The sequence below is a fragment of the Odocoileus virginianus genome, chromosome 7, assembly GCF_023699985.2.
Source record: "Odocoileus virginianus isolate 20LAN1187 ecotype Illinois chromosome 7, Ovbor_1.2, whole genome shotgun sequence".
NCBI lineage: Eukaryota > Metazoa > Chordata > Mammalia > Artiodactyla > Cervidae > Odocoileus > Odocoileus virginianus.
Window position 1 is genome coordinate 75,037,710 of NC_069680.1, and position 27,584 is coordinate 75,065,293.

General features: G+C 49.0%; 1 protein-coding gene across 2 annotated transcripts in view; it reads right to left on the reverse strand.

The window, feature by feature from the left end:
* Nucleotides 1-362: 362 nt before the first annotated feature.
* Nucleotides 363-27,584, reverse strand: part of ANTXRL (ANTXR like) — a 41,258-nt gene continuing 14,036 nt past the window's right edge. Inside the window, exons 2-17 of one of the 2 annotated variants that reach the window (XM_020873909.2) lie at nucleotides 26,344-26,415; nucleotides 24,967-25,038; nucleotides 22,842-22,923; nucleotides 22,701-22,734; nucleotides 21,727-21,806; nucleotides 21,582-21,650; nucleotides 21,163-21,243; nucleotides 21,003-21,063; nucleotides 13,984-14,079; nucleotides 11,140-11,209; nucleotides 10,493-10,583; nucleotides 9,330-9,533; nucleotides 7,815-7,853; nucleotides 6,605-6,688; nucleotides 6,127-6,204; nucleotides 363-664 (exon numbers count right to left, since the gene is read on the reverse strand). In XM_020873909.2, the coding sequence (XP_020729568.2) occupies nucleotides 437-664; nucleotides 6,127-6,204; nucleotides 6,605-6,688; nucleotides 7,815-7,853; nucleotides 9,330-9,533; nucleotides 10,493-10,583; nucleotides 11,140-11,209; nucleotides 13,984-14,079; nucleotides 21,003-21,063; nucleotides 21,163-21,243; nucleotides 21,582-21,650; nucleotides 21,727-21,806; nucleotides 22,701-22,734; nucleotides 22,842-22,923; nucleotides 24,967-25,038; nucleotides 26,344-26,415 (1,441 nt within the window). In that variant the 3' untranslated portion in view covers nucleotides 363-436. The remainder of the gene's footprint in view (nucleotides 665-6,126; nucleotides 6,205-6,604; nucleotides 6,689-7,814; nucleotides 7,854-9,329; nucleotides 9,534-10,492; nucleotides 10,584-11,139; nucleotides 11,210-13,983; nucleotides 14,080-21,002; nucleotides 21,064-21,162; nucleotides 21,244-21,581; nucleotides 21,651-21,726; nucleotides 21,807-22,700; nucleotides 22,735-22,841; nucleotides 22,924-24,966; nucleotides 25,039-26,343; nucleotides 26,416-27,584) is intronic. The other variant, XM_020873910.2, reaches the window with a different exon arrangement.

Consider the following 27,584-nt stretch of genomic DNA (forward strand, 5'->3'; position numbering starts at 1 on the left):
AGACATGATTGGAACATAAGCAACCACAAAATGGAAACCAGGAGCATAGAGTGAAGAAGATGAGAAATTCAAGTACTTCTCTCTGTGCGAGATTAGGAAATGAGACACAGGATGGTATCCATATTTTAAATACCTTTTGGGCTTTGTTCAAAGAGCAGAATTTGACTAAAACCCCATCCCAGAACTTGGTGATAGATGATCAGGTTTTGGGGACTGGGACTCATCATGTCTACATCCACAGGACATCAGGGTGCTATGTCCTTGCAGGACAAGTATAGATACTTCTCATACAGTGAAGCAGTGCTCACCAGGTAAACTCTGATTAGCAACAGATTCCAACGCATTTTGACCGTAAACCAAGACTCAATATATATGTCTAATTCAGCAAGCAAAGGGCTCTTAATAATCTTGGGGTTTTGGTGCTTTAGAGCTTGGGCTATGGGGGCTGGAGTGACAAAGTGGCTCTGTTGACTGTCCGGGTAGGGATAGAGATGAACGGCTGCATTCTGGAGGGAGGCCTGGAGCACATGGTTGGGGAGTGTTGGTACCGTGAGCAGCAGTTGTTGAGGGTAAAGCACTCCCGGCTGGGTTGAGTGCAGACCTTAGGGCTGCAATGCAATGGCGCACAGTGGGGCCTCATTAGGGCAAAATTTACGCATTTTCCCTGCAGGAGACAAGAGAGAGAGAAGATCACTATCAGCCACTGGAATTGGGAGCAGAAGCCTGTAGTCTCCCTGGGGCCTGCCAAGCTCCTTCTCTGGCTCAAGTCCACCCTTCTCCTGCTGCCCAGAGTCCCCTGATTCCCCTGTTGGGCCTGTCTGGGCCTATCGGTCCCTATAGGTGCTCCATATGTTGTACGGACTTCAGGCTTCGGTGGGCCTGCCATTCAATGTAAAATGTTACCTTGAGCACCTGTGAGGCCCAGCCTTGGGACCCACTGTGCCCAAACCCTGTCTTGAGCCACCCATGTCTCCAGCTACCCACCCTTTCTCACGTTCCTCTGCACCTGATGCCAGTCTAAGCCCTCAGCTCCTTTCCTAGGCTGACTCAGCACCTCCTTTCCCCGGTCACATGGTTCCACTGCCCTTCTGCCACTTCCCATCAATCCAGGCCCTCAAGGAATCATCCTCCTCAAGTTTGCTCTTCCTCAACTCACACCTTCAGTTGTGCTTCCTCACTGCCTGGAAAACCAGCCCCAGTACTCAGCCTGGCGCATCAGGCCATCAAATCCACAGGCTCCTGGCCTATTACCAGCAGTGCCAGAATGCACATCAAGTGTTCCTGTGTTCCAGCTTCACTCTCTCTGCTCTTCTGCTTCAGGGTTGTCCTCCCTGGCCTCTCCATTTCCCATATCCAGACTACTATCCTCTGAGACTGCCTCTATTTTCCCCTTAAGCCAGTCTGGGAGTGCCAGAGGCACTGTGGCTGGTTCCCTCTTCTCTCAAGCCCCCATCGACAGCAGGATTCTGACCCTTCCTGCCCCAGGATTGCATCCCAAATTCCTGAACTAAACTGTTCGTTTACTCAGGTGAATTTTACAATCACTTTAGAATGATTTAGGTCAAATTCTCTAAAGATATTCATTACAATTTTCACTAAAGCAGCATTAAGCCCGTACATTCTTTGGGGAAAAGCTGGTATTGTGGTCTAGGTTTTTGCATTTTCAAGTCTTCTTTCATAGTGAAAGAGTAAAGTTCTGTGGTTTCTGTACATTATAGGTCAGTACACGTTGTCACACACATGTGTGGGTATGTTCTTTTATTGCTACTCTGAAGAGATTGGTATCTTCTGTCTTTATTTCTAAGCTCCCATATGTCTGTCTATTTACTCTAGAACATGAACAGATCATTCCAGACTTAGTATCTTCTGCCCGTGGGATCCCTTTGACTTTCTCAAAGCAAGACGGCAGGGCACCTGAGCTGAGGCCTGACTCCTCTCCCCAGCCGCAGCCTGTCACTGGGAGCTGCAGAAGGCAGGGATGTGCATATGGGTTGAGGGAGAGGTGTGAGGGGCTCCAGATAGTGGTGGAGGCCCCCGGGTCATGGCAGAGCACCCGAGTCTGTTATGTGATCATAAGGGGGTGAGGGAGGTGACTGGGGGCTGAGGGGACTCTCCTTCTCCTCTGGTTTTCTATTAATGAAGAGGTCTAAGCCGGTGACCAATTACTTCCTATATTAACTCAGCTGCTCCACAGTGAAGGAATGTTTCTTAAAACGATTGGCAAATGGTTGATTGAAGCTTAATCTCCAGTGCTTTGGCACTTTGGCTCCATTTCTGATTTCCTGCTTATTACAGAGGGAAGTGTGTGTGTGTGCACGTGTGTGTGTGAGAGAGAGTCTATGGGTCTATGTGTGTGTGCATGCACGTGTGCATGTGAGTGTGTGAGAGAGTCTGCGTGTGTGTGAGAGAGAGGAGTTGGGAGGGGATGAAGGTTGTTGAGCATGGGGAAACAGGCTGCCATCACTGTCCCAAAGTTATGATCTGAGACTTTCATAAAGGTCACGGTCTTGAACAACTTTCAAGTTGGGACTCACTGGAGGGCAGAAGTGCTGCCCCAGCTTTATCACACGTGTCTTGATGTTCCCTCTGTGAGTGGCATCAAAACATAGGAACTCAGGAACTCCTTGGCCATGAATGCATCCTACAACCTCTCTGTAGCTCTAATCATTCCCAGGACAACTGTTTCCCAGTATATATTTATGTGTTCATATTTAGAGGAGGTCTGTAAGCAATATAGTGTGAAAATAAGAAATTAATATTCATAATTGTTTGCACATCTAACACACTGCACAGAGCAAGGAAGTCCTTTCTAGTTCTTTCCCAGTCACTGTGACAGCAGGTTACAGGAGCTGTGGCCTGGATTTGAAAGTGAGTCTCTCTAGGGTCGTTAACAGCCCTGCTGCACCCTTACATAACCCTGTCATGTTGAATCCATCACAAAGCATCAAAACCTTAGTTTCTTCAGCTTCAAAGTGCAGAGCAGTGATCACCTGGCAGGACAGAGAGGCAGCCCAGCACGGGTGAGGTCTGGGCCTTGGGTTGTGGATATTGGCCTCATGGCTGTGCAGCTGGGCAGGTATACAGGGGGTCAGCTTCCTCCCCGGTAGTGTTGGGAGGATGAAAAGACTGAGCTTGTATGAAGAACTCGCTGTCTGGCAATCCCTACTCTGCATAAATGGCTGCTGTTGGAATGAATGAGATCCTTGTGTAAAAGGTCTTGAGTGAGTCATACTGTCTGTAGACAGTTATGTCACTGCCAGCATCACATTCAGTGAGAAGTGGAAGTTTCCTATTTTTACTCGATTTTCCTGATGTATCTAGCAGAACTGATTTCCATGAACTGAATGGGCTGACCTGGGAAAGTCAGAGAACAAAGAGAATCAGGACCTCCAATGTGGGTTTGACTCAAGACTAAGAAAGTAAACTGAGCCTTGCTGCACCATCCCATTATGTGTGTAGGAGAGATGGTCTGGGAGGGACCATTATCAGATTTCCTCTGGGGATTAGAAGGCAGTGGGGCAGAGAAACATGGTCCTTTCACAGAAGGTTACAATAAACAAGAATGGTTGCTTCTGTTACGAAAACGCTGAGCTTCCTTTTTTTTTTTTTTTGTAAACTGAACCTTGGAGAATTTTCTGCGTTGTATTTTGCTGAAGTGCAGACACATCTAATTCACTGAAACAAGCAGCTGGCTGAGGTTTTAGAAGGCGGTAGCTCCTACAAGGTCATCCCCAGACTTCACTGTTCTCTTTCTGAGCGTGTTCACATACATAGGCCTGACTGCATTTCCAGTCCAGGCTGAGGAGTTTGGAAACAACCTCCCCATGGCTCAGGAACTGATGCAGGAGAGAGAGGCTGTACGTTTGTGCTGCTGGGAACTGACTCCTCTGAGGCTTGTTTTTCAGCACAGCCTGGTGAAGAGGGTCTGGGCAAGGTTCTGTCTGAGCAGAGCTCCTGGGAGGGGGTACAGGGCACATGGGGTGGTCAGCAGTGAGAGGACGAAAGCCTTATGTCTGTCCTTGGAAGGACATCTAGTTGATGCTCCTAATCCCCCTGCCTGGGGTGAGCTAGGGCAGGCTGAGATCCCCCAAGTGCAGTCTTGATGTGTTCCCACTGAGGCATGCCCTTTCCTCTAGCTTCAGAACTCCTCTCACTGAGGGGACCTATGGTTCAGGTAGGAAAAAGCATAATATGTCCCTGAATAGGGTGTCTTCTGTTATACATTCAGGGTGGAGATTGGGAGCTGACACTGGCCTGCAGAGATGGTAGGCTCCCAGTTGACACCCCATCACTTAGACTATGATTCACTTTAAGGCCTGGGACCAGGACACAGAAGGCTTCAAGAAAGGAATCAGGACTCCTGCACCCACTGGAATACTGGAAGTATCCACAGGTGTCCCAGGGCTCCAGGACTATAGTTGGGAGGGATAAGGTCAGATGGGAGGGGGCAGAGGAATGGGAGGGTTCACACCCACCAGGCACAGTCACGGGCTCCCAGCCCCTCTCAAGATGAGCAGGGTTGATTTCAGCCAGCTCTGGCTGCTGCCACTTACTCTCTGGGTGACCTTGGCAACTTCCCTGATCTCTCAGGCCTCTGTTTTGCCTCCAGGAAGCACACAGATCACTGTGAATCCAGAGAGATTAATGGGCAGATTTGAGAGCTGGTGTTGCAGGGGCCTAACAGAGCCTTGGGTGGATATGAGCTCCCTAATCCATCACTCTGCCATCCCAACATGAGCTTCAGAGACCTGCTCTCTGGGCAGGAAGGCTACTTCTGGTGTTTTCCCATCTGGTGTCTTGTCTCTGTCTTGCTCTGTCCTTCTTGCTCCTGACTCTGCATCTCTGGGTGGTTGTCTCTACTGTTCAAGGCATAATGCTGGCCTGGGGCTCTTGTGACCATAATGAGGCTGTGGTTCTGGGGAGAGGTTCCAGGAGAATCAGGTAGAGAATGGGGCTTCCAGGTAAGCAAACCTGGGACTGAGAGCCATAGGAACTCTGGCACCTCTGTCCCCAGATGATGTCTTTGCTGGGTGTGAGCAATGACTCAGATGTGTCAATAGCAGTGTCCAGAGGCTTTCTGGCCTGTCAACAGTTTCCAAACGCCCAAGTGCTCAGTCACCAAGAGCCAGTGTCTGATTCAGGGAAGGTGACCAGTGCGGCCCTCATTAAAAGACTTGGGGTCTGCAATGTCCTCCAGGCCCCTGGTCTGGTCTGTAGAAAGGCTCAAAGTTTGGAATGGCTAGGCAAATGATTTCCAAGCAAACCATTGCCCTCCGTGGGCCCCAGGGAGCCTAGTAGGGCAACCTCTGGTGGTTTGTGGGTAAGCACTGTGAGATCATGATGCTGACCCCAAATCGGGGACAGAGCAGTGAGAAGGGTAGAGCCAGGCTCAGAATTCAAGTCTAACTATGCTCCTCCCAGCCTTTGTGACCTTAGTCAAGTCACTCAGCCTCCCTGTAGGTCAGTATAGCTGGGATAATAGTAGTATCTACCTGTACTGTTATTGGGAGGATTAAAGCAATGAAAACATGTAAAGTTTTTAGTTGAGCAACTGACCCACAGAAAGAGCACAGTGGAATTATCCAGCATCATTATTACATTCCAAGGATGACAACTGGAACAATTTGGCTTCTCCCCATTGTCACAGGCAATGACACATGAGGTCGTCTTTGCTATCTGCTAAATGCAGTGAGTGTTGGCCAGACAACATTGGGGAGGGGGTGTTACCATGTCCCACATTGCTGGCACTTGAGTGACCAGTTCAGGAAAATCTCATGGGTGGGGTGCAGCTAGCCGTTCCACAGGGGTGGGTGAGTTGTGGAAAGGGATGATTGATGGGAGGCCAATATGCCTCTCCAGACCTTTTTTCCTAGGATTGGAAGTTCTGGGCATAGTTCTGAGAAGAAAGGTTCTGACATCCTTGAGATGAGGACACAGAGGAAATGCATGTGTGCCATGAGGAGAATCGTCTGGAGGTTCATGAGCGCCAGGTCTCCACTTCTTGGGTGTTCCTCCTGGCAGATACCCAGACAGGACAGGGTTCTCTGACCCACAGTCTCAGGGGGCAATGATGAAGGGCAAAACCAAGACCCCAGCCCATGGGGAGCATCCCTGTGCCCTGCTTACCATGTCTCTGGTTGGGCACCACATTACTGACATCTGATTGCAGCGCTGAACAAATTCACACAAGCTATCCAGTTTTCCCTGAAAAGCAGATGTGTTTGTGAGAAAGCTACAGGCCTAGATGCTGCCTCTAGAGGGATAGTGTCTCCTGTTACTTGAAATTGCCTGTCAGGTCTCCATCCCCACCAATTCCCTGAAACAACACTGAACTGCCCTTTGAGGGCATCCAACAATATCCAGAACTTGGGCCCATCCTAAGAGAGAAACTCTGGTAGTGATGGGAACATGAGCCCTTGTACTTTTTGGCTTCCCCTGAGCAACTAGGTTCGGGATGTTTTTTGGCTTTTCTCTAGTACCAAATGAACATAGTCTAGTGCCCACAGCTCGTTTCTACTCAAGCCATGCCTAATGGATCCAGACTTGTGCATGAACCAGCCATCTTCATCTCCTGCTCCCCAGCATCCCCGAGGGCCCTTCTCACCTCCATTCGTTTCATTCCCCCTCCTTGGCACCCACAAGGGACAATCACTGTGGGGCATGGCATTTGACATGTCTCCTCTGGCTCCTAGGAAGAGAAAACACCATGTTCTTGTCTGGCAGCTCCTGGGTGCAGACAAATGATGTCTGGTTGCCCTGGCACCTGTCAAGTACTGGCCACTCAGCAAATGTTTTTTGGAGAATCAAGGACAAATGAGCAGCACCTGGCACAGGAGAGAGTGGCCTCCAGGTAAAAACACACCAACTCCATTTGTTTTATAGATGGCTCTTCTCCAAACATCAGAAAACTCTATCCTGATTCTTTGGTTCACAGAGGGTGCCCCTGTAGGATATGCTGGGTTCGAGGCTGTGCCATGTAATGGAGGCTGTCAGGGATTCCACAGTAGCAGGTGACAAGGATGCATTCACCCACCTCTGGCAGATCCAGCCACCCCAGGCCTCACAGCAGCCAGTGTCAATGCCAGCCCTGCAGAGACCCTGTTTGCTGCTATATATCAGACCCAGGTTCCCCCGTCTTGGGACATGGTTCTCCTGCTCTAACTACCTCTTATGGGCCCTGGTTTGGGTCCCCACTCTGGTGGGTCAGACATAGCCTCTCCACCTGACTTTGGCACCTGTGCTTACCTTGACTCACCTCTCTCACAGCTCAATGCCAGATAAAACTCCCTCCTCCCTCCTCAGTCCCCCAAAGGCCAACCCCACCAAGGCCCTCACCCTGAAATGAGCCAGGGATGAAGAACAAGGAAACGGAGTCCCAACATGCATCAGAGCTCAGGGAGGGGGTCCAGGTCCCTGAAACTCACCTGAGTTTTCCAAAACTCACCTGAGTCCTGGAAGGACCATCCTACAAACAGTCCTTTGGGACAAAAAGCCCTTTGATTACAGGAAGGATCATAGCTGTTCCTGAGACAGGCTACCCCACATGCTGATCCAGTGCTAAAGGCCCTGGATCAGACCATGTTGGGGGTTGGGGAATGGTGTTCTCTGGGTGACATTTTGTGAGTCTACTTCTTCATCAGCATCCCTGCCTTCCCTCTGTCACCTTCTCTTTCCACCAGTTCTCTAGGCCCAGATAGGTGAGAGCTGGAGGGGTGGGGGAGGACATCTCCCCATATACATCTGGGGGCCTCTCTGTGTAGGGCATTGTGTGCAGTGGGCGTGCTCTCAACATCAGGACCAAACACATCACTTACCCTTTCTGGATTCAGCACTGGTGGTGGCTCCTTGACAGGCTACAACGGAAGCGATCAAAATTGAAGTCGTCGAAGTTTAGTGCCCGTAAAGCTTATCTCTACTGAACTGATGCGTTCTGGGGTAAGATCTTTGCCGCACGAATTGGCTTCCTTCAAGTTTCACACCCCACCCTGGGTGCCACAGCTCCCTTCTTAGTGACTTCTCACCTCCATCCATCTTTTCCTGCTTACTTGGTACTGACAACAAGGGACAGTCACTGTGGTTACAGTCAGGGGTTAAAAGGCATGTGGAGGGCTCTGGCTCAGCCATGCAGATAGAAGGGGATGCTGCTTAATAGCAGTAGGGAGGCAGAAGATGGGTTTTGGGGTGTCAACCTTGCTGTGTACTGTCTGTAGGTCTATAACCAACAGGCTCCCCCTCCCTGGGCCTCAGGCTCCTCAGTTATCAAAGGGGAATCAAGACCTCCATGTGTGGTTAAGTGGGAGACAGACAGACTAAGGTTCCTGGTCCCTGGTAGAGGCTGTACATGGGAGTTTTCATCAGCAGCCCTGACATCATATGAAGACAAGAGAACTCTCCCCACACCCCTCCTACCTCCCCTCTTCTCCCACCCCCCTGCAGCCCTCCCTTTCTCCCAGCCCTCAGGGATGATGGTCCACCTCCCTCCTCCCAATACTTTCTCTCCTCACTTCTTGCCCTTTGCAGAAATCTGACCTGCTGGTTTCTATGCGACTTTGCTTGTCCTTCCTCAGCTCTGCTTTTCCCCTCTTCTTCACCCAGCGCTGTCCTGTGCCCTTGCAAACCAAACTGGCCAGTCCCTCTACCTCCCTCCCTTCCCAGGGCCAGTCTCTATTCTTTTCATTATCAGGGCACCTGCCATACCCTCTGAAGGTGACATTGACCTTCAATGCCCCCCAGGTACCTACACCAGACCAGACACTAGACAATGAGCTCTTATGGGCAAAGGTGACAGGCACTTCATTCCTGCTCCTCTGTGCCCAGCATAGGGTCCTGCATGTCCTGCTGACTTTGTGTGACTTATGAAGGAGTACAAAAGGTACCAGAGATGGGCAGGGATCCATGCTGTTTTCAAAGGCACAGCCGCCTCTGAGGTTAGCATCCTCCAGGCTAGCATCCTTCTCCCTTTGGGCCATCAGTGCCCATGCAGACCCCTCTTCCCCCAACAGCAGAGACTTCTGGGGCTTTGATCTACCTGAGTCTTTCTGCTGTAGGACAGTGTGGTTCTCAGGGGATCTGGGGTCTCTTCTTTTCGGGGGCCAGACAACCCATAGGCCACCTCTATGTGAAAGTGGAAGCATGAGGCAGGTAGCCCCCAGGAGCCCCGACTGTCTAAACCCAGGAGGGGAGGACAGAGTCTGTGCCTTGTTTGCTGGCATGAGGGCCCTGGAGCTGATGGAAACCTGCCCACAGGCAGGATCTGAAGCAGGCCCATGTGTGGCCCCTCAAGGGTTGGTGAGGGCTGGACACGGGCTGTGTAGGCAGGGGTCACTCACCCTCCTGTGGCAGAGCCACCAGATGCACCAGAACATCAGAGACAGTAGGAGCAGGGCTGGGATGAGTGCAAAGAAGTAGAGAGGGTTGACATAGGGGATGACTTGTGCGGGGGGTGCGGGTGGTTTGGGTGGTGTCTCTGGAGGCGGCTGGGCAGCTGGTGAGGGAGCTGGTGGGGTAGATGTCGCTTCAGCTGGCCCCCTTGCCTACAGAAAAAACCACATGGCAGAGTCCTGGCATAGACCAGGCAACTACCGCCTGGATCCCACACCAGTCCACCCTGTCCTCCCTTACCCCTTTCTGCTTGTTTACCCCACTTGAGGAAACAGATGCTAGGAGATCACGGCTGGTACCCAGTGGTGCCCGGGCCCCAGAGCCCACTGCTGGCCCTGTTCAGAGGCTCTCCCCAGAGACCTGTCAAGGAAACCCAGTCCTCCAAGGAGTGATGGCACAGCCCTTACTGCCTGCCTCGGCTGAGAGCACTGGGGTTTTGTGAGGATCACAGAAAGCTGTGACACACAGATGGGAGAGAGGTGGGAGTGCGAGAGCAGAGGCCAGGCACCCCGAACACCTGTCCATGGCCTCACCCCCCTACTTCCTGTCTCTGCAACCTCAGGCAAAGCTAGCTGGGTATGGCCACAGCTGCTCCACCCTCCAGACCCATGTGCCTGGAACCCAGATTTGGAGGGCTTGGGGGCCCCAGAGGTCCTGGACTCTGTCTCCTACTACACAGTGTCCCAACCTCTCCCAATCACCACCGTTGGAATCCAGGATGGAGTCTTGAGGTCCCCACCACAAGGCCCAGCCCAGGGAAGGTGGCAAGGTAGATCCAGGCTGGGCAGAGCCTCAGCATCATTTCTGGAGTCTGCTTATTTGTCCCTTCCATGGGCCTTCAATGACACTTGGTTCACAGAGAGAGCAAAGGTTTGCAAGGCTTGGAGGATAAAGCATACCCCAGGTGCTCTTTTTAGTAGCCCTCCTATGGCACTGCCCAAGCCTGATGGGAGTTCATCACACCAATGTAGGGTTAAGGGCTCTGAGCTACCTGCAAGATGATGCTTGAGGTACATCAGGCTATCTGCTGGACCTGCCCGGGGTGTTGTTCCCTTCACTTGCCTCCCCAGGGTGCAGGGTGTCAGGATAGCCTTAGCTGCCAGAGCCTTACCCTGGTACTCGCACAGTCCTTGCTGGTGAGGCTAACATCATTGTTGATGAAGCTGATACCATTGTTCAGGCTAATTTCAAGGGAGAAAGTCCTAAAGCACAGATAGGGTAGATAGTGACAACCAGGTCAGACAGACATTGTTCTTATACTTGGCTCAAACTGTAGCTCATAATCTCCTCATTGTAATGACTTTGAACATCAGGCATTCAGGGATATCAGAGAGCAGACAGCATGGGTAAGGAGAGTTCATCCCAAAGTATTACGAAGTCATCTTCTGCAATGAAGTCTGATGAGGCAGGGAGGATCCCTGAATGAGGTCAGATGTCCTCGTGGCCATGAGCTAAGTGACCAGGCATGGTGGTATGGTGTCAACATTCCAACTCCTCTGTCAGTACAGTATGGGAGTTTAGCTCCAAAAGGCTGCCCGAAGCAAAGATACCATCCATCCCCAGGGCACATCATCTCCTGCATCCTGCTCTCCTCAGCACAGCCTGGGTTGCAGCAGGTCACTGAGCACCTCAAGGGACTGTCAACCAGGGCAGGTGTGGAGGATGCATGCATTCCTCCTAGAAACATTATTGTGTTGCCCCAGTAGAGGTGGATTCTCAAATTCTTTATACCTCATGGTGGCAAAATTAGGCACTTACTCATCTGGATTCTCTATCTTTAGTCCTGGGCATATCATACTGGTATCTTTCACAGAGTTGGCTTTTTCATCTGAAACACAATCACATGAGAAGAATGTCAGTGGACTTATCCATCCATTCACCCACCCCTCCCCTCTGCCTGCCCTTGGCAAGTAGAGCTACCGCTCTCTGGCAGAAGCAGCTTTTCTTCTCTGCCTTTTTCTGACACCTACCATGCACCAGGCACTGTTCAGGGCTTGGGCTCTGGTGTTTAATGGGAACAAGGCAGGCAGAAGTCTTGCTCTCAAGGGCCTGACATTTGTGGGACTGGAGAGGGAGTCAGGCAATAAAGTAACAAACAATGGACAAAATGAATGCCAGAGTGAAAAGTGCCATGATGTCCAAAAACAAGGAAAGGGGTAGGGAAGGGAGGGGAATGGAAAGCTGCAAAGACTCAGCACAGCCAAAAATAAATGAAATTATAATAAAACTAAAAGTTTCCCTTTACATTCCTAATTTGTTAATGTTTTTATAGCCTCCTTTTAACTTAGGGACATTTTTTTAAATGAACTGATGAAGAGCATGTCTCATGAAGAAGCATCTGTGTGACTCTCAGTACTTTCTCCAATTCCACTTCAGTTTTTCTTCTGTCATTCAGAAAAATTAGATTTATTAAGCTGTATTTGAGATGTTACAGGCACTTCTCTATGTTGGGATCAGGGGTAGTGTTTTATTCTTTACTTTTTCATATTTTCCTGTTTTCTACTATGTAGCATTGTTATAATGAGCAATTTCCAATGTATTTTTATTGTTTTTATCTTTTTTTTCTTTGCCACAGGTCAGGGCTCTTCCCTAAAGAATGTTTTATTTCCACGTGGAAAACTTTTTGGAGCTAACTCAACTGTCAGATTAGCTATGAACTTCAGACAGTGTGAGTCCTTCATTGGGACTGAAAATAAAAGCTAACTGCCCAGTATGGTTAGGGGAAAGGATTTGCATCTGAAGGACAGGATGGTTGGGATTACTGTGGGCAATTTGTTTTCCATAGGCTGTTCACAATCCTGAACAGGGAGAGGGGGGTTATGGCAGGCACTCCACATACTGAAGGCCCAGAAAAGCATGGCTGATTGTAAAGCAGGTTTCAACCAATATTAACTGGTTAACTAAATACTTGCCACATTTAGAGAACTTTTTGAAACATAAAAACTTTACATACTAGTGACAAGCAATGTAAAACTTATAGAAAACTTGGTTAATTTTTTTCTTTTTTATGTTTCTTTATATTTTCTAAACTTTTGTCTTATGTTTTAATCAGAGGAAAACATAATTAAAAGGAAGCAAATCAATCCTCATCAGTGCATCAGGGCTCCTGGCAGTAAACAGCATGGTGCGGCCACTTCTTATCAGCCCCGACTATAGGCAGTGAGGTGGTCAGTGGAGGAGCCCAGGACTGTAGGATGGGCTGTCCTGTGGGAGAACCTGGTCCTGGTCCATCCCAGAGAGGTGATGTCTAGAAAGGAAAGCAATACAGCCATGGACCACAGAGGAACATCTGAACATGTTTTCTGAAAGATAGGTTGTGTCCCACCTTCCTCAAGAAAGGTCATCTCAGTGAGGTGGAAGGCCCAGAGGAGGCAATTACAAGAACCAGCTTGTGACCTTGGGCATGCTCTTGAATTGACCCTGACTCTGGTTTCAGATCTATGCAAAGGAATAATAATAGGTGTCTTTTGAGAATTAACTGAGATAGTGCATGTAAGGCACTGAGCACATTAGCCAATGTGCTCAATACATAGTTCTTCATGCAAATAACTTACTGATTCCTAATCACTCCCAAGAAACTACAAACCATAGGAAATCTAACTCGCTGAGACCATCTACACATTTTGTGGTGTGAACAGTTAGCAATGGAAGAACACTGCCCACCCCATGCACCCGTGGAAGAAGAGATGGCCCAGAAGTGCTGAGGGAGAGGACTTGCTCTGGGTTTATCAGATGGCCCTGGAATGAAGAGTCATTGAACATAATGCATCAAATCAATGTATCAGTGGGATAACTTGGAGACCTGAGGAGGAAGAAGAAGTCTAACTGTCCTCAGGCACTCTCTGGGGGAGAGCAGACCCACTTCAGTGATAAGGCCATATCTCCTGCCCCATCTATGTACTTCCTCAGGCCACTCACCCAGCCTGGAGGAACACATAGTGCCTGAATATTTCCAAATAGTAGCTTATGTACACGATAGGGCTTAGTTGTGCACCTACCATACAAATGGCCCCATTTTATATATATTTTATATAAAATCTCCATACGGATAATAGAGACTGAGAACAGAACACTTATGAGGTCAAGATCACACATGTAAAGTGGGGCTGAGCCAGAATTCCAGGGTCCAGGCCTGTGATTGGCATCTGCTCTCAATACCAGGTGACTCTACATCCTGGGAGAGCTCAGTGCACCTGGCACAGATTCAGGGCCCTGGGGTGCCATCACTTCCTACCAGAAGAGTTGTGAGATTCAAGTACTTGCCTCTCAAGGGTAGTGAGGGCCAAGGAAAGTGTGGGGGGAGTGTAGCAGTAAGGGCAGACCCAGCATCCCAAGCCCAGCCTCTGCAAGGGTAAGCTCTGAGCCAAGATGGTCTTGATGTGCTGGAGTTGATATCTTCCAGACTGAGATGAAGTCGAAGGTGGCCAGTCTTACCAGCAAGGTCGCTCCTTCCATTGTCCGTGTTGCCCCCATCCTCACAGTGAATCATCATTCACAGTCTGCAGTGAATGGTCAGCAAAGGCTTTGATGGCTTAGCTGGCTAAGGGAATGCAGTGTGGTGTGGGAAGCGTGCCACTTGGTGGCAACGAGGGGGCTACTTACCAATTTGCTTGTCTTTGAATTTAAATCTACAAATAACGTCATCCTCACTCTTTGCATTATTAAAACCTTTTCCAGAAATCATCAATTCATATTCATCTGCAAGGGCGACACCCAAAGGTCTTTTATTAGGAGAGTGCTGACTTCCTTGTGATCTTACAGTTATGATAGGCCACACTGTAACTTCCCAGAGATTCCAATAAGCAAACAGTTATGTCTGAACCAATATATGAGCACACACTGGGTCTTACCTGTAATCACAAAGGATAAAACTGAGATGCCTGGGCCCTGAGCACTTGTGGGCTCTCACCGCTGCCTTTGATTCTTCAAGCTCATTGAAGACACCCTGTTCGCTACCCTCCGTGGGGCAAACCCAGCCATAGGTTTCTGACTTTGAAGTCCCAAGGTCTTCCCTAAGAGGTGCAGGAGGTGTTCCTTACCAGGCCTTCTCTTACATTAATGACCCGGAAACAAGATAATGCAGCTGAAGACATTCCTGACCCTTGTATGAGCTGAGCATGCAAGACTAAGTGCTTGTGGGCCTTTTTCACACTCAGGGGTCTGTTCCTCCTCACTGTGATTACCTATGCCAAGGCTGGATACCCCAGGAACAGGGCCAGGACCTGGGTAAAGCAGGGCCAAGAAAGGCGGTGAGGGCCCTGCACAGGAGAATCCCCCATGGAGGGTGAAATCCTGCCTTAGCTGTGGTTCTGAAGTCTTCAATGACTGCTCTTCCCCTCCCACTTCCTGCCGCTTCCTGTGCCTCACACAGTGCCCCCAGGGATTCACCAAGCATTTCCTTCTGTTAGGGTGGGAAGCTTTGATTTGCTAAGGTGTAGTTCCGGGTCATAGCCCTAGCCAGGCTGCTAGGTCCCCAGTGGCGCTTCCTGGCAACTGAAATACTAATGGATCCAGAGAAGGCAGCCAGTGGGCCTGGCTCCTGGGGATAAATGCAGGTCTTCCAGCTACAAGCCCAAGGTCAGTAGCCTCCACCCCTGTTCTCCTAGTTAAGATCATTAATTGCCCAAGATCAATTAGCTTGAGGAATATTCTTCAGAAATGTCAGCACAGCTTTGGACCTGACAGTCCTGATTCCCCCTCCTTCAAGTCTTCCTGTAGTCCCTATTAGATCAAGGTGAAGTTTGTAAATTCTGTTTTGAGAAAATTTGATTCTTGGGCTGTGGGCTGAAGCTGTCCTGCTGACATGTTTTTGTAGGCTTTCAAGTATTTTCAGGAAAATGGGAGTCCATGTTTAAAATCTGAACATTTTCTCTACTAATCCAGCTTCCTAGTATTCTTGGAAAATGGGAACACTTGGCATGAGTGGGTTTGTATTTCTGCACGTCAACCACTGACTGCGCCAGAGGCCACTGCCCTCTCAGAAAGGGAAGCTCTCCAGTGGCCAAGTACTTGCCCCTAACACTCTTGACCATCATCCTTGGCTTGGCCTTGGTCCACACCTCTTTCTCTTGGTACTTGCCTGGTCTAGGAGGGTGCCTGATGCATTGACCTGTCCTTGGAAGAGCTTGAGCAACATGGAAACATGGAGAGAACACTAAAGCTTTGATAAAGCACAGGGAAGGTGAACTGATAGCCTTGTGCTAAGAAATCAGTGACTTTCTGGCTCATTCAGGGCGACCTTGAGGTCCCTTACTGACATCCTCTCCCATGCCCAGTAGCCAACAAACCAATGCTGCTTCTGAAGCCAAATCTGCCAGGTTGCTCCCTCACTGTTTACACTTCCTAAGAGCCCTGCCCACCATGACATAGGAATCTGTATTTGTCCAGGAAGAAGCAGCTGGTACAGTGTCCTGCAAACATGCCTTTACCAGCACAACTTAGTCCAGCCTAGCAAGGTGGCTGGGCCTTAATCTTATGGAAGTATATTTCATAATTCATATTCCAGGATTATTTATTGCCAAGAATGGTTTCCTTGCAAAGCAGAACCATAAACTAATAAAACATATTTTAAGTAAAGATATAGGCAGAGAAGAGAGACTTTAGCTATTGAACATGGGGAAATCAGGCTCTAGATGAGGCAAAAAAAAAAAAAAAAAAAGCCAGTAGAAGCTTTTCTGCCATAAACAAAAGGCCAAAGGGAATCAGAAAGGAGCAAATAAGTGCCATGCCAAAGCTTACAACTCCTATGTTCATCCAAATGTTGTTTCCTACTAATGAGCACCTACTACACACCAATCTTTACACTTTTTCTCTTAAATCTCCCAACAGCCCCATGAACTTAGGTATGAGCTAGGCAAGATTTACTACTCAATTTTACATAGAGGGAAACTGTGACTTAGGAAGGGCAGGTCACTTCCTCCTGCCCAAGGCAGGTATAGGGATCTGACCTCAAGTGCCCAATTCAGGACACATTTACATCACCTCTGCTCCTGTCTTAATTCCAAACATCCGTCACTCTGCTCTCTGGGGACATGCCCCTTCTGACCTGAGTCTTCAGCTCACAGGGCTCTGAGTTGAAATGAGAAAGCCCCAGTAGAGGACCTGGTGGTCCCAGCCTCATGGTGAAGATTGGGCCCAGCCTCCTCCATGTGGGTGACTGGAGGCAGGGCAGCAGCGGAGGTCAGGGCCAAATGACAGCCCATTGCGCAGACCACACTGGCTTCCTCAGGAGCAGTGCATGCTGCCCTCTGCCTTGGTGCCTTCCTTCCTCCTGGGGTCGCCTGCTGCCTCCAGCTCCGCTCAGGTGCTACTTCACCTATGCAGTGGAGCCCCTCTCTCCCAGGCAGTGCTGCTGTCAAAGGGGGGCTGCTGAACTCTGACAAGTCTCCAAAGTGGAAGGCAGGATGGTGGTTTCAATATTTCAGCAAGAGAGACTTCCAGGTAAAGGACTTTTGCTTTGCCCAGAAAACTGTCCCTCTTGCTTTCCAAATTCCTCTCCTCATATCCCAATTCCTCCAACAGTATCAACCACAGGAAGAAAATAAAGTCACAGGAAGGCTTACAGGGCTGTATTTGCTGCACATCCCACACAGGTCCACTGCCTACAAGCCCTCAGGCCCTGGAAGGGAGATTGAGTCTTTCTGGAACAGAGAACTTTCTCTTTGGAAGAAAAGTTGTACATCAAGTCGTCCTGGAGCTCTAGAGAGAGGAGCTGATGAGGCAGGCTTGTCTCTGATAAGGCTAGTGGAGCTGAGCATGAAAAGGACATCTAAGCTGCTTGGGACTAACAAGGGCGCGTAAGGTGGAAGTGACTGGCCCTGGGGAGAGGAGGCGGGGGAACACCACATGCAGTGTGGCATGGCCACTTTGAGAGAAACTGGATGCTGCTAACCATGAGCTGGGCTTCCCCTTAAGGCAGCAACTGTACTTTGGTCTTGATTGCAGGGAATTCCTTTCCCAAGCACACAGAGAGGTAAGCGTCAGGATGGTCTTACAGTATGACTTCTAACATCAACCTATTAGGAACAATCTGAATACTGTCTCCCCAAGACCAGCGAAATAAATTGGTCCATCCATGCAATGGCATATTATGTAGAAGGTTGGAGAATACTATGTACACTGCATGATCCTATTGATGTAAAATATCCCTGTAAAGTATATTTAGATAGGAATTTACATATCAAAGTTGAACTCTGTGGTTGTTAATTGGGGAGACCATGGGATGGGACAAGGAGGGACCTTATCATGGTGGAGAGACAGCCTCTACCCATGCTGGTTGCAGGGGAATCCCACACTGTTATGCACAATGTGCCCTGTCTTCACCCCTGCCCGACACAGCCTGCCCTACTCACCCTCACAAAGGGTCTCCAGCCACGATGCAGAGCTGGACACCAGACCTCAGAGGGAAGCCCTGCTCTGCACTGTGTCCTACTGTGACCTCCACTGGGCCCCACCTGCTGGGCTTCTTGCAGACACTCACTCTGGTCTGGTCACATACAAGAAAATCCAGGTGCCACCTCCAGCCATAAATAAAGCCCGAATAAACCTTGTTGCCTGGGTCTATTTGGGCTTTATTTATGGGTCAAGCCTGAATAAACCCAGCAACACAGAGGAGGGATGAATCCCCAAACCATAGTGCCCAGTGCCCCAGGCCAAACCTCTCACTCATCCTTTGTGAGTCACCGGAGAGAAGTTCTAAAGCAGCAAAACAGCCTGTGGGGGAAGAAATCAGACAGCAGCAGCCTCTAGGGGATGGGGGCAGGGATTGCCTGGGAAGAGAGCTGAGGCAACATTCTGGGGACAACTCTGATGTTCTGAGCCTTCAAGTGCACATTTTCTAGAACTCATCAAATGATACACTTAAGTCTGCTGCATTTGAAAAGAAAAAAATAAAACAAAACTCAATGAAAAGTGTTCCGGAGGTAAAGATATGCAGAATAATGGGTTTGTGGGTGTGATAGTCTGATCAGTATAAGTTATTTTGAAATGCATCAAGAAATAAGATGGATTGATGGAGAGAGAGAGGTAAGAAAGAGAGAGGAGTTAGATAAATATGTGACCAGGGATATATGGTTAGATATTAATTGCAAATCTAGTGGAGAGAGGAATGTTCATTATATGTTCATTTCCATTTTTGCTATATGTTTGAAATCTTCTGTAATAAACGGTTGGAATAAAAACAATGAAGTGGATGATAAAAAAAGATAATGCTGTGGACACAGCCAAGCAGAAGTTACGGTTCTTACTGAGTGATGAGTGACTATGAGACACCAAGGGCTGTGAGAAGCCTCGGGGGCCCAGCTGACCAGGAAAGGCTGCAGATTGGGGCACTCTGAGAGTGAAGTCTCAAGGGCTGGGTGGGCTGGACACAGTAAAGCTGGCCAAAGTTTTGCAGGAAACCCAATATCCCCACCCCCAGCCTCTGCAGCAGATGGGCAGACTTAGAGTAGAGGCTGGACATTGGAAGGCCCAGTTGTCTGGCTTGGGGGCCTCAGCTTCCGGAAGGTTACAGAAGTAGCCTCCTCTGCCCTTCGGGTCCTGTGTAGAGGAGGGGCTGGAGCAAAGGCCTGGAGGCAGGGAGGCCAGCAGAAGCCTCTGCCTCTTCCTAGAGGTAGCCCAAGGTGCTGAAGCAGCTGCGTGCCTCATGCTCACACCCTCCTGGCTTTCCCTCACTCGGCTCACTGACTTATTCAGAATGACAGCTGCTGCTTTATTTGGGGTCCAGGTTCCTGCCTTGAGCTTTCTATCTCAGTGACAATCATGCTGTGTGGCAGCTTTTGACAAGATGACAGCGATTATAAAGGTCAGAGCAGCACTGCTAGGCCTCACTGGCAGAGGGTGTGCAGCAGGCACCTGTCACCCCAGCTAGGCCACCACGGGGCAGGAATGACAACAGGCATCCTTGCCTGAGGTCTGCAGGCCTGTGTGTGTCCTGGGGACATGATCAGAGAATGGAAGCTCTCAAGTTGCTTGCAAGCTGGGATGTGCAAGAAAAGACCCTGCACATGTGTGGGGTCTCTCTCCATGTCCACACCTTGCGCAGGTCACAGGGTCAGAGACAGGAGGAGTCAGAGAGCTTCCACCTACAGGGTTCAGCTAGAGATGCTTTTATCCTGGGGTGTTCTTTAACCACTTTCCTCCCCAACCTGGTCTCAGTGTGAGGGTGGAGACAGAGTCAGGGGTCAGTGATGGAAGTCTTAGCACCAGCTCCTGCAGGTAAGGGCCACCAGCTTCTAGAGCCTATGCCAATCACCGTGAACTCCACTGTTTCTATGTCCCACTGCAGATCTGAGAGACGGTATTGTTATTTTTCCTTCTTGGAGATGAAATTGGAGTTGGTAGATATTCAGCAGTTTGCCTCGGTTTCATGTCCTTGAACATCAGGGATCAGATATGAACGCTGCTCTGTCTGAACCCACAGCCTATTGCACTGTAGTCTTGCAATTCAGAGCACCACAGCCAGGACCAGTTTCCTGGATATGCATCCAGCTGCATCCAACTAGATGCTGTCATTGGGAGCATGTGCTTATCCACCCATCTCAACTCTACAAATCCCAGTGATGTGGATGCTTGAGCTGGCACACACAGATCTCAGTTCAGAGAGAAAGCTTCTATCAGCAATGTGCTACACAGGATCCTCCCCAATCTGATGCAGGGACCGTCCCAGGGGAGGGAGGGCATCCTCATCAGGTTCCAGATCTCAGGGAGGCCGTCCCAACTGAACCATAGGGTGTAATGATAGCTGTGAACATCTGTTGGATGCCTTTGTCAGGATCTGTTACTAGTATGACATTGGCCATGAACTATGTCCAATTCTTTTCTTCATCCACTGAAATAATCACATTTTTCTTCATTTTTCTGATGAGGAAAATCACATTGATATTTTATATATTGAATCAGGTTGGCATTTCAGGGGTGAACTCTAATTAGTCTTGATGCATTGTCCTTTTTTATGTTGTCGGCTTCTGTTATTGTTTGGTTGAGGGTTTTTAAAATAAAGTTTTTCTTATTTCTTAATTAAATTTCAGGTTTTGAGCTAAAAAAAATATGTACGCTTGTAATCAGTTAGCGATATTTTTGTGTCAGGTCATTTTGCGGCATACATTAAACATACAGAGCTGTTTGCCAATTATATCCTAATAAAGCTAGAAAGTGAAAGTAAAAGTCGCTTAGTCATGTCCGACTCTTTGTGACCTCATGGACTATAGAGTCCATGGAATTCTCCATGCCAGAATACTGGAGGTGGTAGCCGTTCCCTTCTACAGGAGATCTTCCCAACCCAGGGATTGAACCCAGGTACCCTGCATTACAGGTGGATTCTTTACTAGCTGAGCCACCAAGGAAGAAGTAGTTGTACAAACACATAGACACACATAACCCCCCACATATACACCTCACATACACATTCTCTTATAGGCCCCGTGTAGTCATATGCCCCCAAATTTCTGTGCAATCACTCCACACACTCAGACACCACACTCACGCATACAACTCACACTACACACGCAAACCATATTTACTGAAACCATGTGCTCACAGTACACCCACAGTGCACACTGGACATACTAACAACTCACACAAACACACACCATTGTATTTACAAAAGCAACTCCAGCTCTTACCTCCTACACAGATATCAGAAGGCTCCACAGAAGTAATTTCAATACAGGACTTACTTTCGAGCTAAAATAGGGAGATGAGGGACAGGAGCAGGGAATGTGAATGGCAGGAACTTGTTGAGAACCCACCTCTTCCCGCTTCTCAAGTCCAGCCCTCACTCACTGGATCAACGATGTTTTTAAGAGCTTTGAATCCGTGGTCCACTGCAAACACGTGATATGGACTGTCTGCAATTTCCATTAACTACAGTGGAGAGGAGATGGTTGGCACACAGTCAGAGGTTGAAAACACAATAGATCTTATCCCAGGAAATGGACTCTTGCCTGCTGCCATGTTGGATTCCAAGGGCCACTCTCTGGCATCTATCAGCAGCCCACCCTCAGGAAGTGGAAAGCTCCTCCACCCGCCCCTCTGGTGTGTAGGTTTACACAACACTTGCTCTTCATATACCATGACTGTCTGTTGTGCAAACACTTGGGCTGGGGTAGAGGGACACCGCTGGGTGATGCTGGGACCGCTGTCTCTGAAAGCTTTCCCCAGCTGGACTCAAGAGTGGCACGTGGTTCCCCATTCAGAATTACCTGATTTTCCTTAAAGTTTTTTACCCCCACGCAGTATACTGTCGCTCCCATTTTCCGAGCCTTGTCAGCCTACGAGAAAAAGAGCATTGAGTATAATTCATCAAACAAGTGGAACCCAAAGCTGGTAACGATGGTCTGGACTCACTTCTTTTATAGTTTCTTTTAGTGGCAGTTCCTCCAGAGTTCCATCAGTCAGACAGATAATCATGGAATGAACCTTGCTTTCTGCAGAAAAAATAGGGAGTTGCCTTGTGAGCAAGGCACCTGGGGTGACCTGCCTCAGGCTGCCAGACCCACAGTGCTGCTCCCACACCTTCTCCTCCTGGGAGGGGCCACCCTGACACCAGAACCTGCCACCCAGAGCACCTCGAAAGAAAAGGGGCCTTAGCCCAGGACCCACTTGACAGATGAGGAGCCTGAGACTGGCTCAGATCTCTTCCTAGTGGACCCTCACTAGGGGCAGGTGGACAGCCTTTATCCTAAATGGCAACTGCAGCTACATCCTGCAAGGACAAGCCTCTGAGGTGAGCATAGGGAAGAACAGCCAGACTGACTGTCAGATGCTTGGGCAGCAGGCCCTGCCCAGCTCCCTGCCTTTCCCCAGCAGTCTCTGCATCTTTCCTGATGAGGGCTGCAACCCTACCGTCTACATGCAGATGGTTCTGGGCCGAGCACAGCCTTTCTCACTGTTGGAAACATGGTCACAGGATGAGAGTCAACCAGAGGGGACAGGTTGAAGGGAAAGGGGGCAGAGCCAGAACTGTGGTGGACAGAGCGTGGGCAGGTAGGGGACCTCAAGGTCTCTGCTCCCTGCTCATTGTCCCTGGAATTTTTTTTCTTTTTCATGCAGTTCAACTGTAGGTCAAGCACTTGATATCTAGTAAGAACTAGATAGATGTAATAGATGTAATAGATGATCCCATATGGTTCTCAGGAACATCCCAGGGGGAGCTTTTCATCCTCACTGCGGGGAGAAGGAACCTGCAGCACGGAGCAGGCAAGGAGCTTGCCCCAAGAGTCAGCGCTAGGAGCTGGCCGAGGAGGGTCTGCACCAGCCCTTGCTGAGGCCGGGCCTGGCTCTGTCCCAGCTGAGCACAGTGATGTCAGCGGGCAACTTACCTCCTGAGTGAGCTTGTTCAATTTGCTCAATTGCCTGCAACAAATTGAAGGAAAGTGGGGGAGGTGAGAAGTGAGAAGACCCAATAATTCTTTAAGAATGTGACAAAGCAGAATAAATTCTCAGGGCTGTAGGGTCTGTACCTTTTTAAATCCTTCCTGCATGTATGTGTCTCCTGTAGGCACTATATTCTGAAGTCTGATAAGACCATCATGAACTTCATTTCTGAAAAAAGTCAGTAAAAGGGGTTGAGGAGGAATGAAGGTTGACAGTTACAAAATAGACCAGCTGTGCTGGTGCCATTCTGCTCTGTGGAGACCTGCCTGGACCAGAGAACACAAGTGGCCCTGTCGTGACCCTTCTGTCCATGTCTTCACACTGATAGGACTGACCCTAATGCTTCTTTGTCTACCACCCAGTAAGCGTGGAGGATGCTGCTCTTCAGTCCTATAAATAGGACCTGGCTTTCAATGTGCTCATCCCTGTCTCAGCAGGCAGACCTCAGGGGACTCAGCAAGCGGTGAGTCCGTGGTGAGAGGGGAGCACCCAAGGATGTGCGTCTGTGGATCCGGCACCCCCAACATGACTGGCGGTGCTGCTGGCACCTAAGGGGTCCCTGGTGAGGGCACGTTATCCTTCAACAAGCAAGGCTGCGTTTGGAGAAGTCACTCTGCTGATAAGTCTGCCCTGCCCTCTCATCCTCTCCCACAGGCCCCCTGTAGTAGACCTTGGTTCTTCCAAACCACTTCCCTCACTGGATCGGTGCTAAAGGAAGTGGTCAAGCTGCTCCATTAGAGTCTAGGGCTCCTGGGCTTCATGTGCTCTGGAAGAAATAGATGGTAAATGGGGAAGAGGCCCGAGGAGTGTCCATGTGAGCTGGAGAGCAGTGACCCCAGGCTGTCACTGGGATCTCTGTTGGCCTCTGTTACAGCAGATAGTGGGGAATGGGACTGGGACACGCCAGGGTGTGGGGCTTAGGTTCAAGCTTATCTGGTGTGATGGTTGAGGCATCACAGCAAGTCTTAGAGAATGTGGTGCCTGAAGGCTGGTTCTTGCCTCAGGCAGAAGGGATTCTGCCATGAAATGAGAACTGAGAACCCCCGATCCTGCCCTACCTGACCCAACATGGGACCTGAGGAGGCCTGTGACCAGGGCCAGTGGAGGCCAAACAAGGCCCTATCCACCCATGCAAAAAAAGAAAAAAAAAAAAAAAAAAAACACAAAACCCTACCCTCTTCCTGTCACTTTTGGGAAGATTTGTTTTGTTGACAGCATCCTAAATGTGCTGGAACCTCAGCCCTCCCCAGCTTCCAGCCCAGGACTGGGCTTATCCAGACTTCACTCTGGCCTTTTTCTTGGCTGCCCTGCCACCCTATCCTTATTCCCAGCTCCACGCATGGAGAGAATACTAGCCTGCTCTCTTTCTGCCACCAGCCTGACAGCTCCCCACTCACTTGCTTTCTTCCACCTCATGCTCACTCAGAGTCTCTCTCTGCAAAATGCAGACCACCGGGACACACAAAACCATGCCTCCCCCAGCGCACTGAACAGAAAACCCTGTCCCTGTTTCTTCTGGGATCCAGGCCCAGGGGGTGCTGTCTCCATTCACTGGCACCACCACACTCTCTGGGTTTCAGTCATTTGCATCATGAGCATCTTAAGCTCCTGGATACTCATGAGCTCCCTCTCTTCCACCTCCAGGCCTTGGGCACACCTAGGATGCTGGTGTGACATGCTTTCTTCCTACACCCAGCCCAGCCTGGTGTTTGGAACCACACTCATGGGCTCCCTTGTCTCAGATCCATCAAGGGACCAAGCTCCCATCCAGTGAACTCCATTCCTTCAACATGCCCATCCCTGACTCCTGATTCTGACTCTGCCTCTCTTCCTCCCCCATGGCCCAGAGCAAAGACTGCCACACAAACCAGGTGCCCAACACTGGCCAGTGTTCACAAAGGGCCCACGCATCTGCTTCACCAGATCCCAGGAGTCCTCACAGTGAGCCAGTTCTAAGAAAAGCGAAGAAGGCTGAGCGGACAGGACAGGTGGAGAGCAGGGTTTGGGGAAGTGGAGATGATCTAGCAGCACAGGCCAGTGCCAGCACAGTCAGGGCTTGGTAGGAACCAGGGAGCTGGGACTGGGGTCAGAGTGAGCACTCAGCGGAGCCCAGGCTGGCCCAGTGTGCACCCAGTGGAAACCCTCAGCTCCTAGGAGTCTCCCTGGACCTCATTCACCAGGCCTGCCTTGGGAGATTAAAGCGGCACTTACCTGTCTGAAGTAAGCTTCATGATGGTGTGACCCTCTGTGGAGAAGGTGATGAAGGACATCCGCAGGTTAGGGCTGGGGAGGAAGCATGTGCTCATGAGAAGCTCTGCATGACCCAGACTCAAAATGAAGCCAGTGTGCAGCCAGGAAGAAGGTGCATGCCAATTTCTCTTTTCCCCACACCAGCGCTTCTGCTTTTGGGTTCATTTCCCAAAAATGGAAGTTTCTCTAACTTTAATGAAGGATTGTAAGTATCCTAGTGAAGGAAGCCTGTGGAGACATGCTGCCTTCTTGGAAGAATGTACCAGGATGGCATCCTGATCCAACCTTATACCCCTCACCCCCTCTAAAGTGTTTTTCTCTCTCTTAAACACACACACACACATACACATGCACACTGCACACATCAAATACCTATGCATTCTTTCACGAGGGCCTCCTAACTGGTTTCTCTTCATCTATAAAGTTCTTTGTATCTTTACTCCTCTCTTCCCTCTTTTACATCTTTCTCTGCTTTATTCCCACTCATCTCAGAGAAATCATTCTCCTTTTTAGCACCTTTTCATATACATCCCTCCATTTCCTTTCCCTGGACTCTGTCTTTTGGTCCATTGACACTTAGCATCATTTAGGTAAATTGCTACAGTAGGTTCTTAGATAAGCTCCCTACTGCTCCTGGGTCTTGTTTCAACACATTTTACTCACAATATCAGACTTTCCTTTTTGGAACATAACCTTGATCATGTCAGACCCCTGCCCAAGAATCATCTGTAGATCTCTATTTTTTTACAGCAGGAAATCCAAGTCCCTTGGCCTGACATTATGTGCCCTGAAGGCTTCGGTCCAAATCCATCCTGTGCAGCCTCATCTCCCAACCTTCTTCTGCATTAACCCTATTCTCCAGCTGAACAGACCACTCACTGCACAAGAAGTCTCCGTAATAGTTTCTGTTACTCTCTCTTCCCCATCCTTCAAGATCTGGTTCAAGTTCCACATCCTCTAGGAAACCACCCTTGACTTTTTCCCTAAGAATTCTTGTTTTCTCTTTAATTTGCCTTTTAAGACTTTTGCCTTTTTCTTTTGGCTTTTGACACCATTTAACCTGGTATTCAGTTATCGCATTACAGGTTTGCCTGTTTCCTCATCTATGAGGAACTTCAGGGTAGACTGTGTCCCCTACAATTATGACCTGCCTTCCAAGTAGGAGGCAAGAAAACTGCTGAGACCCAATGGAATCTACATGACCTGTTCTTTTTTGCTTCAGAACATTCCCCTGGTCTCTGTGCTCTTGACTCTAGGGGCTCCCTTTCCCACTGAGTCTAAACAGCTGTGTACTCTGCCTGGCAGAGGAAAATACCCTGCAATTTGGAGAAGCCATACTTTTCAAACTTCTTGACCAAATCCTCCACAAAGGAATAAATGTTCATCCAGTTGTTGTTCACACTTCCTGACCTGAAAATGAAGAAGACTTGAGTTAAAGGGATGAGGTGCATCCATTATGTAGGCAGAATTTCTGCCTCCTCAGTTTCCTTTCCAGTAGACCCTTTAGCAACTCCTTCCTCCCACTCCATGTGGCTGAAGGCTGCCACACACCCTCAGCAATCTCAGTGGGTCATTCTGGTGGTGAATTCACAAGTTTTAAGTGTGGGAAGGGTGACCAACCAGACCTGTGTGCTTGGGAGTCAGGAACTTTTTAAGGGATGAGGAACTTCTGCTAACAAACCAGGATGGCTGTGCATCTATCACATTGGAGGTGATGTAGGATGCATTGTTTGGAAAAGCCTCCAGTGATTTTGATATGACTCTTCTGGTCCCTCAGTTTCCCTTGAGCATAAACCATTCCCAGGTGTCTGCTCCTCTCTTGTCCCTTGAAAGTATGTGTTTGGGTGCATGTCAGGGCTCTTTGGCACAATATTCCAACAGAAGTCTCTTAGTTGGTCCTGTCTACCATTCCTTCTGCATCCTCTAGACTGCAACTAAATCTCTCAACAAATAGTGATGAAACTAAGAATAGATTCTTTAAACATTATCAAGATTATCATTCACTGATATGTGTGTACCAGGCACTTCATGTTACATGAGTTCCAATTCCAGAACAACCCCATGATATCAGCATTATTTTCATTTTTCAGATAAGAAAGCTGAGGCTCTCACAAGTCATGGAATTTTCCACAATTTCCATAGCTGGTATGGAACTGAACCCATTTCTAGCCTTAAAACACATGCTCTGCACATTGCAGTGAGCAGATGCATGTGACATGGCTATGTCTAATAATTGTTGTTGTTGTTTGGTCTCTAAGACATGTCTGACTTATAACCTCATGGACTGTAGCCCACCAGGGCCCTCTGTCTGTGGAATTTCCCAGGCAAGAATATTGGAGTGAGTTGCCATTTCCTTCTCAAGGGCATCTTCCTGGGGTCAAACCCAGCTCTTCTGCATTGGTGGGTGGATTCCTTACCACTGAGACCCAAGAAAGCCCATATCCAAAAATTACTGAGTAGCAAACACCAGACTCTGACAACTGGCCCACAAAATAGGCTTTCTATCAGAAGCGTCCATACTAAATTGCAAGACAAGTCCTTTCTTAACACTTGAAACTAACATAATATTGTTTAAGTCA